The sequence below is a fragment of the Eptesicus fuscus genome, chromosome 18, assembly GCF_027574615.1.
Source record: "Eptesicus fuscus isolate TK198812 chromosome 18, DD_ASM_mEF_20220401, whole genome shotgun sequence".
NCBI lineage: Eukaryota > Metazoa > Chordata > Mammalia > Chiroptera > Vespertilionidae > Eptesicus > Eptesicus fuscus.
The window spans coordinates 36,910,575-36,927,407 of NC_072490.1; the positions used below are offsets into that span (position 1 = coordinate 36,910,575).

The 16,833-nt window shown below is 41.9% G+C and overlaps 1 protein-coding gene across 1 annotated transcript; it reads right to left on the bottom strand.

Moving 5' to 3' along the window:
• Nucleotides 1-4,148: 4,148 nt before the first annotated feature.
• On the bottom strand, nucleotides 4,149-16,428 carry BRK1 (BRICK1 subunit of SCAR/WAVE actin nucleating complex). Its single transcript, XM_008152003.3, has 4 exons — nucleotides 16,254-16,428; nucleotides 14,913-15,039; nucleotides 5,305-5,387; nucleotides 4,149-5,050 (listed from the first exon to the last, which is right to left on the bottom strand). The coding sequence occupies exons 1-4, from the start codon at nucleotides 16,260-16,262 to the stop codon at nucleotides 5,024-5,026; spliced, it is 246 nt and encodes an 81-aa protein (XP_008150225.2). The 5' UTR covers nucleotides 16,263-16,428; the 3' UTR covers nucleotides 4,149-5,023.
• Between the last annotated feature and the right edge of the window lie 405 nt (nucleotides 16,429-16,833).

Below are 16,833 nucleotides of genomic sequence, written 5' to 3' on the forward strand. Positions count from 1 at the left end.
CTAATCCTAACCTTTGGACAACCTTTGTTCAGGCTGGCTTTTCTCCAGAAAACAAACTTGAGAGCACTAACCCAACCTGATTTTCTTCTTGTATACTCTACGTGACAGCCACACTACCTTCAGAAATCAGCTGTATTTCTGTAGTTACTAATGGCACCAACTGCCTGCAAACTTCCCTAACACATTCTCCACAGGCAAGTGGAGGCAAATGTGTTTTGTTTTGTTTTTTGCAGGCAACAGTATGAAACTGAATACAAATGCTGGGAAGGAGCCTAGAGATAAATAATAGGCTCTCGCCCTAGGCGGTTTGGCTCCGTGGATAGAGCGTAGGCCTGCGGACTGAAGGGTCCCGGGTTTGATTCCGGTCAGGGGCACATGCCTGCGTTTCGGGCTCGATCCAGTAGGGGGTGTGCAGGAGGCAGCCGATCAATGATTCTCTTTCATCATTGATGTTTCTCTCCCTCTCCCTTCTTCTCTGAAATCAATAAAAACATATTTTAAAAAATAATAGGCTTTCTATCCACTTAGTATGGCCTATATAGTAACACTGTTCACAAACATGGGTCTAGCTTTATGAAATAAAGGTGGAAAGTTCAAAGCAGTGAGTGACTTTGAACTTTAAGTGAACTAAGTGAATGTTAAACAAGAGCAAGAAAACAGAACTTGGTACATCTCTAATGCCCAAAAAATCAGTTTCCTATTTTCCTGCTTCTGAAAATCATTCAAGCTTAGTTTTTAAAAAGATTGAAAACTGCTTTACTTTCAAGATATTTATAATCTATTTATGCCTAATAACTCACTAGTTCAAATCCCTTACTCTAGTTTTTTTTTTCAATAAATATATTAATTAAACCAAATTACCAGGTAGAAAACACTTCCAAGTGTACAGGAAAGAAGAAATTCCCTTGAGGGCTCTTATGAAAAACAGAGATTTTTCATATTTAGCTCATTTCCCATTCAAGTTAAAAAACAGGAAAAGTCCTTCATAATTATCCTTTAGAAATCATTAAGATTTCATGAGGAAAGAGAAGCAAGCACAATGTGGAAAACTTCCCTACAATGTCTAATGTATAAACAAGAAAAAGAACTGTCCAATTTTTCATTATGGTGATATGAATGAAAACAATTTGGACTAATAAAATCTGGGTATATTTAACATCTCTGAAATCCATTCTTCTTATAGTTCAAATCAAAACAACTATTACCCTAGCTGGTTTGGCTCAGTGGATAGAGCATCAGCCTGCGGAACTGAAGGGTCCCAGGTTCGATTCCGGTCAAGGGCACATGCTCAGGCTGCAGGCTCAATCCCTAGTAGGGAGCATGCAGGAGGCAGCCGATCAATGATTCTCATCATTAATATTTCTCTTTCTCTCTCTCTCTCTCTCTCTCTCTCTCTCTCTCTTCCGGTTCCTCTCTGAAATCAATAAAAATGTATTTTAAAATAAAATTATCCTGTCAACACCTTAGTTGTTAAAAAAAATAGAATAACTTACTAAACATAGGTTAAAATGTAAAATATTAACTATCATCCTCAGTGAGGGGAAATTTTAGTACAGGAACACCCTGGGGATACTGCCGTTTGGGTTCCAGACCACCCCCCCCTATCGCAATAAAGTGAGTCATGACCTTTTTGCTGGCGGAAGGACTTGCCTTCAATTTTAAAATAATGCAACATTTATGACATATAATAAAATGAAGTATGCCTATAATCAGAACTCTAATTGCTTAAGTTGAAGTGACACATTGAGAATTAAATAAATGGCTTAGCATAACACTATTTATAGACTGCAATGACCTGTGAGCAAAGATGTGTATAACTTGAGAGTAAAATCCCAGTTTCTGGAGCCTGATCAAATAAGCTCTTTCAGAAGGGAGTTATGACTGCTTCTTTTGGCTCCAGATGTATCTCTAGCCCAGAGATAATTAGAGGAAGTACTGGAGTTGACTAAATTCCAGTACTTCCAAGACTTCCAGAAAGTAAAACATATTATTAAACCTTCAGAGAAAGGAAGCTGGGAAAAGTGAAACTAGACAATATAAACATCAATGCAGTGTTGGCCAGACAGAGCAAAAGCCCATGAAGCCTTCTTTACAAAAGGATGGTGAGGAGGCATATAAGACAAATACAGGTGTGTAAAGCCTTAAAAGTATCTACTGTGAATATAGTGAAACAGTTATGGACTAGACATAAGAAAATAAGTTTTAGATCTGGTTATACCATTCAGAAGTAGAATGGTTAGAGCAGCCTGAGTCAGGTAGGTATAGGTTGAAATTCCAGCACCTTCACTGATATTGTACGACTCTGGACAAGTTCCAGCCTCTCTAAACTTGTTGTAAACCTATTATGTCAAATTAAGAATGCCTCCTTCTCAGAGCTTAAAGCTTAAATAAAATAAAGTACATAAAGCACTTCGCCCATCTAGCTCATGGTAACACTAAAAAAATTACAGACAATATTAGCTATATATCCTTGATCAAGCAAAGGCATTTTATACATGGGGTGATAACACAGAAAATCACGGACACCTTTAAGTGCCAGATAAAACGGAGAAGTTACTACTACTAGAGGTCAGATTCACTTGTCTCCCATACCAAATGTTACCACTGGCTCTCTTTACAAGCAGCAGATTACCTTTAGCAACAGGTATTATTTAGGACACTAACTTTTTTAGAAATATTACTTTGATATTAAGAAACTAGAGGCCTGGTGCATGGATTCGTGCGCCCCAGTGCATGGGGTCCCTCAGCCTAGCCTGCACCCTCTCGCAATCCAGGACCCCTTAGGGGATGTCGGACTGCCAGTTTTGGACCAATCCCTGCAGGCCTGGCTGAGGTACCCCACCAGTGCACAATTCTGTGCATGGGGCCTCTAGTATGCATGTAAGATCTTTGGGTAATATCTTCCCGCCCTTCCTCCTCCCCCTCCCCGCTTCCCTCTGAGATTCATGTCTGTTCCATGTTTCCATGCCTGTGTGTTGAGCGTCTGCCTCCTGGTGGTCAGTACGCGTCATAGCTACCAGTAGAATGATCATGTAGGCTTTTATAAATATAGATTAACTGATTAATATCTATTGGGCCATAAGAAATTTATCAAGCATTTTCACATGTAATCTCATTGGAGGGTTTCTCCAGCTTATAGATTATCACTTTTTTTTTTTAGATTATCACCACTTTTGCCCCGATTATTATCTCATGTTATAGTCCTTGCATATAGGAGGAACTCAATAAATATCTGTTAAATTAACTACAGAACACCAGATAACCTAAAACTTGAACTTCAGAAGTATATAATTCTTTATCCTGGATAGGAGAGATACTATGAATAATGAACTCAAGTGACTCTTAAAAACACTCTAAGATGAGCTCAATAATGTTCAAAAAAAGCACTACCAAATCAAATGTCAATTTTGTCTCCATTGTAAAATTCCATTTTTACAAAGTTTTGCTTGTTGGTATGTGTTTTTGTTGTTGTTAATCCTCACCCCAGGACATTTTTCCATTGATTTTTAGAGAGAGTGTAAGGGAAGGGAAAAGACAGAAACATCGACGTATCATCAACTGGTTGCCGCCTGCACATGCCCCGACCGCGGCCAGGGATCTGAGGTACATGCCCTTGACTGGGATCAAACTTGGGACCCTTCAGTCCTTGAGGCCAATGCTCTATTCACTGAGCAAAACCAGGTAGGGCTAAAATCCCATTTTTAAATGAAGGTACCATTTTCCAAAGGTCTAAGAAAGGGTTCTAAAAGTACAAAGCAGTTTGAGCTCTGTAAGTCAGTACAATTGTTATTTACTGATTACCCACCTTCTGCAAGGCATTTAACTGGGCAATTTAAGAAGAGACACCCAAGTACGTTGCAGGAGGCAGACACTAAATTAGAGAATGTAGTATTAGCATGGTAGGATGGCAGGGACTGAGGAAAGGAAAAGGGCAATCCTGAATGACCTCTAGGTGACTGTATAAGCCTTTGAAGAAGGTTGCAAGCTTTGGAAATGACAAGTTTTACATTCTTCTGTTTAAACTATTAGCTTTTTAAAAAAGTATAGACATTTGGCTTATACCTTATAAAACCTGGTTTTAAAACCCTGGATTGTGGTTACATTGTGTGAATGCTGGTATTGCAAAAGACTGTAAGCATCACGCCTCATTCAATGATGTATCTTTTATTGGAACATAACGTATCTACAAAGTAAGCACTTAGCAAAATGCCTGCTGAATGATCAAATGATTCCCAGGATAAATTAGTCAGCTCAAAGTCCAAACATGAGGGCTCAGGCTGGTAAGCCACCTAGGTTTTGATCAAGCAGCTACACCTGAAAGTTTTGTTAAAATAATAATTCCACACAGATTTCTGTGGAATAGAGGAGTCCCATCTCTAGCTCCTCTCCCACCACAATCACAGCAGTCAGATAAAGTTGAGGAGTTTATTAGGGAAATATCAGAGGCAAACACCCCAAGTGACAGAAAGAAAAATCTGAAAATGTCCCTTCAAGCCAAGTGGGGACCTGGCCTTGACCTCCCAAGAAGGACAAAAAACTGGTGGATTAGCAACAACATTCTCTGGCAGCCACCTTGCCAGGGCATGAGTCTCTCAGCCAGGACTGTCTGCTACCTCCCAACAAAGGTAGGGAGGAGAAAAGACTGTTTATGGAATCAAGGCAGAGGCAATGAGAACTGTAAGGAAAATCTGAGAGAGAGAGAGAGAGGTGGAAAGGACCTTAATAAAAAGTCCCAGGCTTTTGGCTCTGAGTGCCTCAAATACATTGACAAGTAGTTTTACAAAATGTTACTGAAAAGGTAAAATGCCTAATGTTTTCAAGAGTTCCCCTGGACTTCTCCCCACATGCCATATCACACTGCCAGATGAACATGGCAGAGCCCAAAGGCCACATTTTTGAAGAAAGAAAAACAAGAATAAGCCCTGTTGCTCTTTAAGGAGAGAGAAGGAGTGAAGGCTGCTGGGACCTTTCCCACGTAGGCCTGTGTTCTGTAAAGCAACTTCCCAGCAGCAGTCTGGCAGTTCTAGGTGAGGGTCTCACCTTTTGTCACCTGTAGAAGAAAATTTGACCATTAGATAAATTCAAAAGGATTAGAGGTATTTTAGATCCTAGGCATTAGTGAGTGGTAGAAAAGAAGATAGCTTTAGAGTCTCAGAAACCTGGTTCAGATTTAAGCAAGGTACTTAACTTCTCTAAACTTATTTCTGCTTGCCTGTTTGTTTTATCAAGACGTAGCAATGTGCATTCTCTCTTGCACAGCCATCGACTAACCTCATAAGGAAACATCTTGGCCATCATACTCACCCTTGCTTCAATGTACTCTATTCTCCGTTCAAGGGCTGTCAATTTCTCATTTAGTGTTGCAAGTCTTGAACGACAAGACATATCTGGTAAAAGGAGACTGATATTCAGGATTAATGTCATTCCATACACACACACACACACACACACACACACACACACACACACTCTCTCTCTCTCTCTCTCTCTCTCTCTCTCCCCCCCCCCCCAAGCTGAAGAAGAGGAAAGGTATATCATGTTGTAGAGTACAAATGGGAGTAGGTAGGCAAAGCAGAGGAATGGAGAGGACAAAGTGAGAAGTATCTTAGGAACACAGCAGCTTACAGTGGATCTGTGGTAGGCAGAGAATATGGCTCCCAAAGATGTCCACATCCTAACCCCTGGAACCTGTGAGTATGTACCCTACATGACAAAAGGGAGTTTGTAGACATGATTAAAGTTAAGAATCTTGAGGTCCTGGATTGCGTAGATGAGCCCAATCTAATCACTAGCCCTTAAATGTAGATGAGAAAGGAAGAGTAAAGGCAGAAAAAGACTCAAAATGTGAGGGATACTCAACTTGCCATTGCTGGTTTTGAAGATGGAGAAAGGGGGCCATGAGCTAAGAGCTGCAGGTGACCACAGAAGCTAGAAACAGCTCAGCAGACAACCAGTCTGCCAACAACCCAACGAGCAAGAATCACCTCCTCTCCTAGAGCCTCCAGAAAGGAAGGCACCTGCTGCCATGATTTCAGCTCAGTGAGCCAGTTTTAGACTTTTGATCCACACCACTGTAAAATAATAAGTTTATGTGGTTTAAGCCACTACCTTTGTGGTAATTTGTTATGGCAGCAATAGGAAACTAACAGACCAACGCTGTACAGATGACCATTTGGTAATAGGCAAACTAAGTTTCAAGAGAGGAAAAATAAAAAGAGGAAGAAAATAATCTTGATAGGGAGGAAAAGCAGAGGCCAAGAAAGCAGCAGAGACTGTGGGAAGAAGGGAAGGTGTCAGTGTTTCTAAGCTAATGGAAGCCACAGCACAGCCGTTGCTTACAAGGGCACTTAATGTCTCATCAATATCTGCGAAGGCCTTTCACAATCAGAGAAAACTTGAACATCAAATACCTTGTGAAGCCACATTCCATCTGCAAAATTCCTTTCCTACCTTTCTCAATCTTCTTTCACCACCTTCCCAAAATGAAATGTAGGTTTTCCCTAAAACACCTGTCTTCTGCAAACTTCTCTAACAGACTTGTATACTCTTTCTACAACTATTCTCAATACACAGGAGAAAAAGGTTTCTAGGCATGCTAATTATTTCCTCCCACTTCTTCCAACACGGTTCAGTCATCTATATAATAAAAGCCTAAGCAACCATTACGACGAAACGACCAGAATGACCGGTCGCTATGATGCGCACTGACCAACAGGGGGCAGATGCTCAACACAGGAGTTGCACCCTAGTGGTCAGTGCGCTCCCACAAGGGGAGCACTGCTCAGCCAGAAGCCGGGCTCAGGGCTGGCGAGCGCAGCGGCAGTAGCGGGAGCCTCTCCTGCCTCCGTGGCAGCTAAGGAGCAGCAAGCTGAGCGGTAAGGAGCAGCAAGCAGGTGGGCGGTATGAAGTGAGGAGTCCTGAACTATGAGAGGGCACAGACCAGGCTGAGGGACCCCACCACCCCAGTGCATGAATTTCGTGCACTGGGCCTCTAGTCTCTCAATAATCTTCACTTAAATCTAAAATATCCACTCACTGAGATGCACTCCCACTCAATGATTTAACACTTAGCTCACAACCTTTCTTTTCATCTCTTCCCTCGATGTTATGCAAAAATGCTTTGGCACCCATTTTGACACAAATCTTCCTATACCCTGATCTTGCCTTAATTTTCATTTCATCATATGCAAATCTTACTCATCTAAACATTCTCCTTCAAGGCTCAGTTCAAACTGAATTCTGAGAGGTCTTTGACAGATGGATATAATTTTCCCTCCTCTGTTATTTACCTAAATATTTATGGCTGAGTTTCTAATTCATAAATTACTTACATAGTTGGTCTTCAGTTATCATTTCTCACTTTAGATAAAGATTTAACAAACAAGAATGTTCACCACTATTACTTAGGAATGCTTTGGTAAAGTATACATATCTATGAGAGGCTATTAAAACAGTCACTAAAAAATTATCAGTTTGAAGAATAATTAATAACATGAGTAAATGTTCATGCAACAAAACAAAGTGATACTTACGTGCTTGTGCTTTATAAATTATTTACATGACTGTTTCCCCAGTAGAATGAGTTAATCAAAGGCAAATGTTGTCTTTTCTTAAAATATGTTTTTTATTTATTTCAGAGAGGAAGGGAGAGGGACAGAGAGAGAAACATCAATGATGAGAATCATTGATCGGCTGACTCCTGCACACCCCTACTGGGGATTGAGCCTGCAACCCAAGCATATGCCCTTGACCGAAATCGAACCTGGGACCCTTCAGTCCGCAGGCCAACGCTCTATCCACTGAGACAAACTATCTAGGACTGCAGATATTGCCTTTTATTAATCTTTGTAATCTTAGGGTCTTGCCTGGCACATAGATGTTTATTGAAAAAAAAAAGATTCTGGTATATTAGTAGAACAGAAGTTTGACTCAAGTGTGTTTACTAATTTTTTAAAAATTTTATTTGTTGATTTTCAGAGGGAGAGGAAGGGAGAAACATCAATTTGTTGTTTCATTTACTTATGCATTCACTGGTTGATTCTTGTAGTAGTTATGTGCCCAACCGGGATCAAACCTGCAACCTTGGCATATTGGGACGATGGTCTAACCAACTGAGTACCGGACCAGGGCTCCACTAATTTTACAAGTGAGGAAACAAAGGCCTAGATAAGTGGAGTATTCATGATGGGTAACTGACAAGACAAAAGGGTGGCAGAGCTGAGATCAAAACCCAGTTTCCTTACGACCCAGCATGGCATTCTTCCTCATTACACTGCTACCATCCTCCTGAGCCTCTGAAGCCATAATTTATTCCCCACATCCCTTAAATTTGCTTGCAGCCTGACTCATCCACTTTCTAGTTCATTTTTTTCTTTTTGTTTCATATTAGATTCTTTCTCACTCATCCATCTTCACGGCTACTCTTCATTATTCATTTTTAGAAATAGCTTCATTGATATATAATTTATTACCATAAGGCTCACTTGCTTAAAATATAATTCTATGGTTTTTAGAATATTTACAGAATTGTGCAGTGATCACCATAATCTAATTTTCATAATCTCTAAAAGAAACCTCTATTAGTGCCCTGGCCCGGTGGCTCAGTTGGTTGGAGCATCATACTGTACACCAAAAGGTTGCAGGTTCGATGCTTGATCAGTTCACATACCTAGGTTGTGGGTTTGATCCCCAGTTGGGGTGCATATGGGAGTATGGATTTGCCTATTCTGGACATTCTTCTTTAATTTTTTAAAATAATTTTTAGAAATTCATTTTACAGAGAGGAAGGGAGAGAGAGAGAAACATCAATCAGCTGCCTCCCATACACACCCCTACCTAGGCATGTGCCCTGACCAGGAATTGAACCCTCCACCTTTTGGTGTACAGGATGACATTCCAACCAACTGAGCTACACTGGCCAGGGTTCTTCATTCTTTTTTTCAATCTTGTTCTTTTATCTGCTAGTACTGCTTCTTCAAATTCCCAGGTCTAGCTTGAGTAGAAAAGCACCTCATCACCCTACTTTTCCTGGATATACTTTGCTATGACTGCCCAACAGGACCAAATCTCTTTCAGTGTGGTGGTGGTGTTTTGTTTTTTTAAATATATTTTATTGATTTTTTTACAGAGAGGAAGGGAGAGGGATAGAAAGTTAGAAACATCAATGAGAGAGAAACATCGATCAGTTGCCTCCTGCACAACCCCAACTGGGGATGTGCCCAAAACCAAGGTACATGCCCTTGACGGGAATCAAACCTGGGACCCTTCAGTCAGCAGGCCGATGCTCTATCCACTGAGCCAAACCGGTTAGGGCTTAGTGTGGTTTTTAGAAGCTCAAAGACACATCATGTATGCTATTCAGTAACAGCATGAATGTTATCACTGACAATCTGTCATTTCCCATAAAAAGGAGCCAAAAATATCCAAAGAAGCAGGGTGGTAAGAGGGAGGTTTCCTTCCTGGATTGTTGTTCTGTTCTAGCTGTCAATCTGGTCATGAATCAGAATCCAAGAACAACATGATGCTACTGGCCTACATGAATAAGCAGTGTTGAGAAATTTAAATTGTTCAATTCTAGAAACTTCGGTTATATACATTAAATACATACTGGTTCAAATAAAGCACAAGGAAAGCATTCAGCAGCTGAACAAATCTGAAACCAGAGTGCATTTATGTGTGCATAATCACCAGACTTTAACTGAAAATGCCAGCTGTCCTTGTCAGAGTGCTTGATGGTGTAATATAGTAGTCCCCCCTTAACCACGGGTAACGCGTCCAAGTTTAATTTATAAACCAATTAATTTATAAACTAATTTTATTTATAAATTAGGCACGCAGAGATTAATAATAACTATTAATAAAATGGAACAATTATAACAATAACGTGAACGTGGTCTCTCTCAAAATTTCTTATTGTACTACTAGAGGCCTGATATACGGATTCATGCACATTGAAAGTAAATTAATCAGAAGGTGACCAGTGGGGCGGGACTGGGCAAGATGAGCTGGACACGTCCTGGAGCCAACCTCCCGCGGTCCCTCCCCTGCCGGCTGCACCTGGGGCAGCGCTGGGACTCGAAGGGCATTTGTGGAGTGAGCAGGGTCCCTCCGGCAGCTGGGGTCCCTCGGCCAGGCCTGCGGGGAGCAAGCCGAAACCAGTAGTCCGACATCCCCAGAGAGGTCGGGGAGTGTGAGAGGGCACTCTGCAAAGTTGCTGTCGCTCAGTAACTCCTGCATTGAGCGTCTGCCCCCTGGTGGTCATTGTGCGTCATAGCTACCAGCCGACGGGTGGTCGGCTGGTCGCCTAGGCTTTTATATATATAGATATTCATCCTTCTTGTGATGATGTGAGAAGATACAATGCCCATATAATGAGATGACATGAGGTGAGAATGACGTAGGCACTGTGATATAGTGTTAGGCTACTGACCATATGCAACAAGCACTTTATGGCTTTTCTTTGGCATACCAGAATTACTAGCATCACTACTCTTATGCTTTGGGGCCATTATTAAGTAAAATAAGGGCTACTTGAATACAAGCACTGTGATACCATGGCAGTAACCTAGCTGGGTACTAAGTGACTAACAGGCAGTTAGTTATAACACAGCTATGCAGGACAAAGGGAGATGATTCATGTCCTGGACAGGACAGAGTGGGACAGCAAGAGATTTCATCACACTGCTCAGAATGACACACAATTTAAAATGTATAAACTGTCTGTTTCTGGAATATTTCATTTAATATTTTCAAGCCACAGTTGACCATAACTGAAACTACAGAAAGTGAAACAGTCAATAAGGAGGGACAATTGTATACATTATCACTACTGACAAATGCCAGTTAGCAAACAGCTCCTTCTCTGAACTCATGCACATAGCCTTTAGCCTGCAAAAATCAAGTCTTTCTCTTGAATTGTTTTTGCAGGTAAGTCTTATTTCTCCAAAAAAATTCTAAATTTTTTAAAAATTTGTCCATTTATTCTTACTTTCTCCTTTCTAAGATATCTGACCCACAGCTGGATCACAACAGGCATGGTATATTGCTATATCTGTCGGTGAAGTATAAAAACAGATTTAAAAATAGTCACATTCTCTATTTTTTTGTTACACTTCTCTAGCTTTAGAACCAGAAAAAATATATAAAAATAAAAAACCATCACCTGTCAGGCCGGTTTGGCTCTGTGGTTGAGCATCAACCCATGCACCAAGAGGTGGCTGGTTCAATCCCCAATTCCTGGTCAGGGCACATGGCCAGGTTTCTGGCTCCATCCCCAGAAGGGGGCGTGCAGAGGGCAGGCAATCTATGTTTCTATCTCTCTCTTCCTCTCCCTTCTTCTCTCTCTAAAAGAAAATCAATAAAAACATATTTAAAAAAAACAAAACCATCATCTACCACAATCTATTTTTAGAAACTTCAGTTCCAAATACAAAATAGGCCTAGTGCTAGGATGTTATCATAATAATCTGTGCATTCTCGGGTTCAGGTGGTCCTCCAACTCTGAAAGAGAAAACTACAGAGATTGTGATTTTACTCTCAACAGCTGGAATCACAGAGTAAAAGCTGTTCAGACACCACTGGCTATCTTGCAAAAACTTCCCTTTCCAAAGCACAGGGTGAGGCTTGTAGTACTGCTGCCATTTGCAAAGAGCTCAAAGTAAACTACTAAATCTTTGCACCACCAAACCATAGTACCATAAACTCAATGCAAGCCCCACAGATACACATCAGAACTAAGGAGTTATGCTAAGGGCTTAGAACAGAAAAATACATCCCATTCACACTCATCTCGAGTCATCCAAGGCCAGGACAGTATACCCAAGCGTATTCTTATGATTTATCCAGTTTCTCAGCCTGTTGGTCTTTGTCTAAACTCTTATAGTGCCAGTTTTCACCACCTTTTTACCTGCTAAGTCAGATTGCTTTAACTTTTACTCTTGCTTCATAGTTCTGTTCTTACTTATAATTTTGTACTTTTCTTTAAAGGACTAAATTCACTTACTAAATTTTTCAAAGCCCTGCATGGTTCAGTGGTTGAGCATCGACCTGTGAACCAAGAGGTCATGGTTCAATTCCCTGGTTAGGGCACATGCCCGGGTTGCAAGCTCAATTCCAGGTGTGGGGCATGCAAGAGGCAGCCAATCAATGATTCTTTCTTTCTCATCATTGATGTTTCTATCCCTCTCTCCCAAATCAAAAATAAGTAAATAAATAAACAAAAATTTCAAAAACCACCTAGTAATTACTCCAAACATCAGGTCATTGCCATCGCTTTAAGGGAGAATAAACGCCTACGCTAAGGGAAGCCATTTCTTCCGGCTCCTAAAGATTAGAATTCTTTGTCTATTTCCTCAGCCTAAGACTTGTTAGAAATCTTGAATAAAAAGAAAAGTCTTTATTTTCTATCTAATCACAAAATGTGACTCACATACATTTGATAAAATCTCAGAGCAGGTATTTCTTTGCTAATAAAATAAGAAAAAAATACATTTCTCCTCGGCAAATACTAAGTTCAGACTCTTCAATTTTCAGTCAGGTGCAAGACTCACCCACTATATAAACTTAGTGGCTATGATATGTCAAGAAGATTTATGTCAAAGATAAAAATTAAAAATTTGTGCCCTGACCGGTTTGGCTCAGTGGATAGAGCGTCAGCCTGCGGACTCAAGGGTCCCGGATTCTATTCCAGTCAGGGGCATGTACCTTGGTTGCGGGCACATCCCCAGTAGGGGTTGTGCAAGAGGCAGCTGACCGATGTGTCTCTCTCATCGATGTTTCTAACTCTCTATCCCTCTCCCTTCCTCTCTGTAAAAAAATCAATAAAATATTTTTTTAATTAAAAATTTGTTAATATAGCCCTGGCCAGTGTTTCTCAGTGGTTAGAGTGTTGCTTGGATATTCTATATGTACATATCTGATATTATGTACCAGATGAATGAAGTCTTTTAATTCTACTTTTTAAAGTTAAAACTCTCCGTGTCAGTGATGTTTCCAACAATTTTCCACTGCCTTTCCAGACCAAACCAAAGCTATGATCTTGTCATCAGTTCATCTTTCCCTTAGCATGCAATCTTTTGGTTTCTCTCACCTGGTCCTTTTTTTGAGGGAATGTTATGAGTAAAGAATGCTGTGAAGAACCCCCTAATTATTGGAAAAGCAGAAGAAACCAGTTATGAGAACTAACATTGAAAGATTTTGCATGGAATTTTTTTTAAAAAACGTCTCTGAGGAAACTCAGAATATCTGAGTATCAGGGTAAATGTCAGTATTTCTCAAATGTTTTCAGTTCATTAAAATCAGTCTAGTTTCTTTGAACTTCTGTCTCCTGTCTCCAAACCCACTTATCTTTCACTAAACCGTGTTCCTTCACTCAGTCCTCAAAAAATTTCAGGGTATTTGAGATCTATACTTTCTTGATACCATTCCCTACTACAAACTCTATAGCAAGTTTTTTGTATGAATATGTATTATTGACATATAAATTCATACTATTCTCTCAATAATATTATCTTCACCCCCAATCCCTGGAAAGTGAGGAAGTCCACCATATCAAGATACATCAAGTGATCTTTTCAAAGTGATCTTATAGTCTATATACCTTATATGTAAATATATTAATAAAAAACAATGTTCTGCTTTGTTCTGAAGTTATTATTTCATCTTGAAGATAAAATTATTTGACTCAGGCTCGACCAGCAAGGCTCAGTAGTTAAGTGTCAACATATGAACCAGGAGGTCACAGTTTGATTCGTTGTGGGCTCCATCCCCAGTGTGGGGCATGCAGGAGGCAGCCGATCAATGATTCTCTCTCATCATTGATGTTTCTAGCTCTCTCTCTCTCTCCCTTCCACTCTGAAATCAATAAAAATCAATTAAAAAATTATTTGACTCAGGAAATGGTTCTTGTTCTGTGTCCTCCATAGTCCTGAGAGTCTTGCACTGAGAACTAGTCTCTCTTGATGATGCTTTCTGACAAATTCCATGTTCTGTCCTTAGAACTCATCAGTCCTCTAGCTGGAAAATAATACATTTTAACATCTTTTTTTTATAGATCATTTCCCCTACTTAATTTTAATTGCTTAATTTTGCTGAATTCATGGAACAGAAGCACATGAGTTTGAAAAGATCACTAGATGTGGTCCCTACACCTTGTGATTACTAAGTCTACCCAGTTCTTGAACATGGGAGGGGGATGGGATTCTGTTACAGGATTGCTGTCCAGAAAAATACGGAATAAAGACTGTCATGAGCAGGCCATGCCTAGGAAAGATTTTTCTAGAAGCAGAAAGAACACCTACTGCCAGCTAGATACTGAACAATACAGAGATTTCCATGACTCCACACGACCTGGACCTTACCTCTGACCTTACCTCCTACCACTCAGCACAGCAAACAGGGGAGACAGGAAGGAACAGACAGGAGGAGGCTGAACGGGGCAGGCAGTAAAAGGCATGGCGCTAAGGGGTTTCCACTCGATCCTGAAGGAGATGGGAAACCGGCACGGGTCTATACACAGCGCAGCGACACGGCCACGGCTTATGTTCTAGAAGGTGCACTCTGAATGTAAAGTGGGAACTGCAAGGGAAGAGGAGCGCAAAGGCAGCAAGAAGACTACTGAAGAGAGGACGCCCAGGGTGGATGGGGCTGCCTGACGTGTCTGGGAAAAGGAAGAACTTGTCAACGATCCGGAGTAATGGCAATAAGGTCGATGAGCTCAGCGTGGAGCAGGGTAACCCTACAGGGACTGCCCAGTGGAGCCTGAGGTCAGGGAGGGAGGAGGACGGTGGGGCCTGAGGGAGGAAGAGAAGAGCGAGAGCAGAGATCTCCCGGAGAGAGCCCGTCCAAGCTTCTCGGCGCCCGGCCAAACCTCCGAGACCTCCCTCCATCCCGCCGCCCGCTGCTCGCCCACTGACCGAACGAGTTGAGAAAGTCCGCGATTTTCTTGATGCTGCTGGTGATGATTTCAATGTACTCCCGGTTTGCCCAGTCCTGGTGAATTTCCCGCTGCACAGGATCCTCTTGTCCCGCCATGGCCGCCGCCTAAGGAAGTGCGACTGCGCAGGCGCCCCGATCCCCCAGGACGCCCGTGCGCCTGCGCCGCCAGCCCACACCCTCCCTCGGCAACCACGTATCAACTAGCATCGTGATGCGCCTGCGCGACGTTACATCCTCGCCGGCGTTTGCTCCGCTCAACTCCGACCGGGAAAATGGAGTGGGCATGCGCTAGGAGCCTCCAACCCACGGCAATACCCGGTCGCTGGCAGGAGCAGCGTGGGCCCGCGTCACCCACCCACTCCCTCAGCTGCTCCAGATTTGGTTATGGTCTGTGTCAGCAATAAGTTGGGCATAACCGGTTAAATCACATTGAGCCCAAGTTATTTTAAAAATGCTTTCAACAACACAATATGATGTTCCACCTTACATTTATCAAATGAACAAAATACCCAGCAAGGGGAAATTTATAAATTAATGACAAGACAAGATCGAGCGCAGGTGAGTTCAGGGTGGTATGCGGGAGGCAACCAGTCAATGTGTTTTTCTCACATCAATGTTTCTCTCTCCCTCCCTCCCTCCCTTCCACTCTCTGAAAAACAATGGAAAAAAATATGCTGCCCCGCCAGCCAGCGTGGCTCAGTGGTTGAGCATCAACCTATGGACGAGGAGATCTCAGTTTGATTCCCGGTCAGGGCACATGCCTGGATTGCGGGCTCAATCCTCAGTGTGGGGCGTGCAGGAGGCGACCAATCAATGATTCTCTCTTGTCATTGATGTTTCTCTCTCTGTCCTTCTCCCTTCTCTGAAATCAATAAAAAAAAAAAATTAAAATCAGCAACTGTGCAATAAAAAACTATTTGATTTGCTTTTAAAATAACAAGAGGAAAATTAAAAACTTACTGAAAAAAAGTTTTGTAATTCAAAATCATTTTAGTCTCTTACAAGAGTCGTAATTCTCTGCCCATCTCTGCATTTTGACGATTCCTCCAATCTCCACTTAGTTCTCCTTCCACAGGGACACAAACACACAGCATCTGACAATTCTTGACAAGCTTCTCAAGACTATCTGGACTTTCAAACCAGAATCTCAGCCTGACCCCTCCCTTGCTCCCCAGTCTCCCCACTTCAGCTTCACCCAAAGAGCCAGACAAAAGGTGACAGCTCTAATTTGTGTTATGTAGTTCCCAAAGTGCAAGGCCAACTTTCTGGGTGTTTAAGGGAAGGGCAGGTGGGCCATTAGTTAACTGCTCCCCAAGTACCTTCTGCATACTGCCAGGCACCTCAATAGCCAGGCACCAGGGATATAGGAGTTAACTGGGTAGATCTGTCTTCCCTCAGCGGTCCAGGTAATTGAGTGATGCTGTCAGAGTTGTCGGATCACTCTTACTATGGTAAAAGGTTCAGTTTTTCAGCTTGGTGAGAATGGGACAGCATCGTCTTTCTGAGGTTTAATAGAAGGCAGAGAAAGGTTTTCAGTCAGGAAGTCAAGGGAAGAAGACATGAATCTTTTTTCTTGTTCTAGATAGGCGAACATTTATGCTAGTACATTCTGTCTCCTTGCACGGGGATCATTCCAATGCAGCAACAAAAGCCTTCAGAGTCTGGGTAACTCTGCCAGAACACCTACTGAGCAGGGTTTAATAAAGTCTTTTAAACTATAGGTCCCGGGATTTTAAAGCAGGTTCCTGACCACACCCCTTGAAGTGGGCAGGCCTCTGCTCTGCAACTAGATCTAAGGCACACCGATGTAGCGAAGTAGGGAGGTGCCAGAGGGGGCGGGATTCGAACCTGCACTTCTGGACCTGGCATTCCGAGGAGGTGGCGGTGGGGAGTCCAGCC